At 38.6% G+C, this 3,707-nt stretch overlaps 1 protein-coding gene across 2 annotated transcripts in view; it reads left to right on the top strand.

Moving 5' to 3' along the window:
- RAD54B (RAD54 homolog B) overlaps window positions 1-3,282 on the top strand; it is an 85,335-nt gene extending 82,053 nt beyond the window's left edge. For both annotated transcript variants that reach the window (XM_029923759.1, XM_029923760.1), the window contains exon 15: window positions 2,927-3,282. In XM_029923759.1, the coding sequence (XP_029779619.1) occupies window positions 2,927-3,144 (218 nt within the window). In that variant the 3' untranslated portion in view covers window positions 3,145-3,282. The remainder of the gene's footprint in view (window positions 1-2,926) is intronic.
- Window positions 3,283-3,707: the final 425 nt, after the last annotated feature.

Below are 3,707 nucleotides of genomic sequence, written 5' to 3'. Positions count from 1 at the left end.
TTTTTTTTTTTCTTCCTCTTCTTTTTTTTGGTGGTGGGGGTGATTATGTTTAAATGAAGTTGCTTTTACAACTTCAAAGACTTAATCATCCATTTCCTACATAAAAGGTAGCTACTTTTTTGCATGGACCTCAAGTATATTGTAGTATAGAGGTGGAATTTAAGGAAAGGTATTAAGCTGTCTTCTAGATTCTTAATGTTGTTATCTTTTAAGACCTCAATGATTTTGAACACTGACAGGATTTAGGTATTAAGGAAAGACAGTTTTTAGGTTTTTTTTCAGTGTGTTAAAATTTGGAGAGAAGTCCTTATCTTTTAGAAATGTGAAGTGAAATATTTACAGTTGAAATGATAAATACATATTTATTTCATAATAATAGAGAAGTAGAGAAAGCAGTCTAAATAAAACAGGATTGGCTATTAGTTGATAGTTACTAAAGATAGGGTGCATAATAAATCTTTAGGTTCTTCATTTATATTTAGTCAGCTTTTTTTTCTTAATGTTTATTTTTGAGGGAGAGAGACAGAGTGCAAATGGGGAAGGCCTGAAGCAGGCTCGAGACTGAGCTGTTAGCACAGAGCCTGATGTGGGGCTCGAACTCATGAACTGCAAGACATGACCTAAGCCAAACTCAGACGCTTAACCCAACTGAGCCACCCAGGTGCCCCTATCATGTCAACTTTTATATATATTTGAAATTTCCCATAAATAAAGTGCTTTTTTTTTTAATGTTTAGTTTTGAGAAAGTGTGAGCAAGGGAGGGGCAGAGAGAGAAGGGCACAGAGAATCCAAAGCAGGCTCCATGCTGACAACAGTGAGTCCAGTACGGGGCTTGGACTCACAAACCATGAGAATATGACCTGAACCAAAGTCAAATGCTCAACCAACTGAGCCACCCAGGTGCCCTCATAAATAAAATGTTTTTTTTTAAGTTGTTATTTTAATGTTTTATTTATTTTTGGAGAGAGAGAGAGAGAGAGACAGCATGAGCAAGGGAGGGTCAGAGAGAGAGGAAGACACAGAATCCGAAGATAGGCTCAAGCCCATGAGCTAGCTGTCAGCACACAGCCTGACGTGGGGCTCGAACCCCCGAACTGTGAGATCATGACCTGAACTGAAGTCGGACACTTAACCGACAGAGCCACCCAGGCACCCCTATAAATAAAATGTTTAAAAATACCCTTTCAGTAGCTTCCATTAATCTTAAAGATAGAGATGAAAATCTTCATTTTAATTAATTTTTAAAAATATGTTAATGCTTATTTATTTTTTTAGAGAGAAAACACAAGCAGGGGAGGGTCAGTGAGAGAGGGAGACACAGAATCTGAAGCAGGGTCCAGGCTCTGATCTGTCAGTACACAGCTGACATGGGACTTGAACCCATGAACTGTGAGATCATGACCTGAGTGAGCCAAAGTTGTATGCTCAACTGACTGAGCCACCCAGGCACCCCTTCATGTTAATTAATTAATCAATTAATTTTTTTGAGACTAAACTATTTTATTATTTATTTATTTAATGTTTATTTTTCAGAGAGAGAGAGTGCAAGACTGAGAGGGGGAGGGGCAGTGAGCGAGGGAGACACAGCAGGCTCCACACAGCCAGTACAGATCCTGATGTGGGACTTGATCTCAGAAACTGTGAGCTCGTGACCTGATCCAAAATCTTGAGTCAAATTCTCAACTGACTGAGCCACCCTGATGCCCTGTTTATATATTTAAGACTAAAATCTTTAAAGTGGTTAGTTTAGGGTAGGGTAAATGCTGAAATAGGAAAGTACAGTGGCCTACCACAATAGAAGTGTATTTCTCATTCATGTTAACAGGGCACATGATAGTAACTAGGGGACAGCCTTCTATAAGGTGATTTAGTGATCTAGGCTCCTTCCACTTTTCATTTTACCATCCCCTTATGCCTTAGCGTTCCCTGCTGGGATCCCTGCATCTGCCAGCCAGCAGATGAGAGAAGAGGAAAGATAGAAAACCATGTGATATGGGGGATTTTTCTAAGCCAGACCTGGAAATGACCCAAGCACTTCTATCCATGTTCCATAGAGACTCAGTGGTGGCATCTAAGTATAAGAGAGCCTGGGAAATGTGGCTGAGTGCCCTAGAGTAAAGGCATAGTGATTTCATGAATAACTGCCAACCTCTGCCATTCAGGATTTGATCACAATGTTTTGTCCTTGAATGCACTTGAATACACTTTACCCTGCATTACTCAACTTCCTGCATCTTTCTTGCCTTTGTTTTCTGGGCTCTGGTCACCTGAGACTCCTATCAGTTCCTCAGACTGTGCCAGACTCCCTTCACTTTCGTTCCTTTGCCTGGAGCGCCTCACCTCCTTTCCTCATCTGGTTCTTGCCTTCTCATCCTTCAGGTCTTAATAGAACAAGTCAGTTCTTGTTCCATGTGCTCAAAGTCCCCTGGATCTTAGTTCCTCACCCTTACCACTGTGTGTAATACAGCTCCACAGTTCCTTGTCTTCAATTGTGAAATCTAGAAAGCTTGAAAGTCCCAAAGTTGTTTTTTCTCTTTATAAATTTGTAACAAACTTATTGGGTGGCATAAACTTTACCTAAGTCAGTGTGAACTTATTGGTAGTCGTTAACCCATTTCATAAGACAATTCATGACTCGCTTCAGACTACTAATGGGTCTGATGATGGAGTGCTGTCCCAGATTGTTCCAATTATATTCTGAATTTGGAAACATATGTGTCACCAAAGGTTTTAGATAAGGGATTATTTACCTGTAATACATCTGTTTGCTTATTTCATGTATCTCTCACTAGACCACGAGGCCCTTGAAGTCAGAGACTAAAATGTAATAAATTATATAAGCTTATTATGTTATAAAATAAAAAGTATTGATCATAGTAGGGCATTGATTGGCCTGTGGAATTTCTCATTGTTTTACTTATTTCAGGTGATTCACTGGAAAAATTTCCTATCTCTAGAAATTGTCAGCTTGGTCCACATCACCAGAAGTCTAACTCCCTGAAACCTCTCTCCATGTCACAGCTGAAGCAATGGAAACATTTTTCTGGAGATCATATAAGTCTTACAGATCCTTTTCTTGAAAGAATAAGAGAAAATGTGTCATTCTTTTTTCAGAATATAACCAACCAAAGTACTGTTATATAAGGAGAAATTACGTCATGACTTTCCCTTGCCAATTCTTTAAAAAAGTTAATGTAATAATTAAATGTAATATTTTGAAAACTAATAGAATTATTTAAGTTGTATATTTTGTTGCAAAATATAATTTTGATACATAGTCAAAATTTGGGTTGCTGAATTTTTTGTATGTATTCTTCAATGTTGAGAAACATTAAAGACATACTTCTATCATCAAATTATTGTTTATTAATGCTTCATAATTAATGCACTTTTATTAAATACCCATTAAAGAATTTTTATAAGGAATATAAAAGGTAAAATACCTAGTCTTTGTGTTTGGGAAATCTAATCTAATCAGGAATATTAGACAGAGGGGCGCCTGGGTGGCTCAGTCAGTTAAGCGTCCGGCTTTGGCTCAGGTCATGATCTCACGGTTTGTGGGTTTGAGCCCCGCGTCGGGCTCTGTGCTGACAGCTCAGAGCCTGGAGCTTGTTTCAGATTCTGTGTCTCCCTCTCTTTCTCTAACCCTCCCCTGCTCGTGCTGTCTCTCTCTGTCTCTCAAAAAATAGGAAAAAACAGGAAAAAAA

The sequence above is a fragment of the Suricata suricatta genome, chromosome 15 (genome assembly GCF_006229205.1).
Source record: "Suricata suricatta isolate VVHF042 chromosome 15, meerkat_22Aug2017_6uvM2_HiC, whole genome shotgun sequence".
In the NCBI taxonomy this organism is placed as follows: domain Eukaryota; kingdom Metazoa; phylum Chordata; class Mammalia; order Carnivora; family Herpestidae; genus Suricata; species Suricata suricatta.
This window is presented reverse-complemented; position numbering and strand designations above follow the sequence as displayed.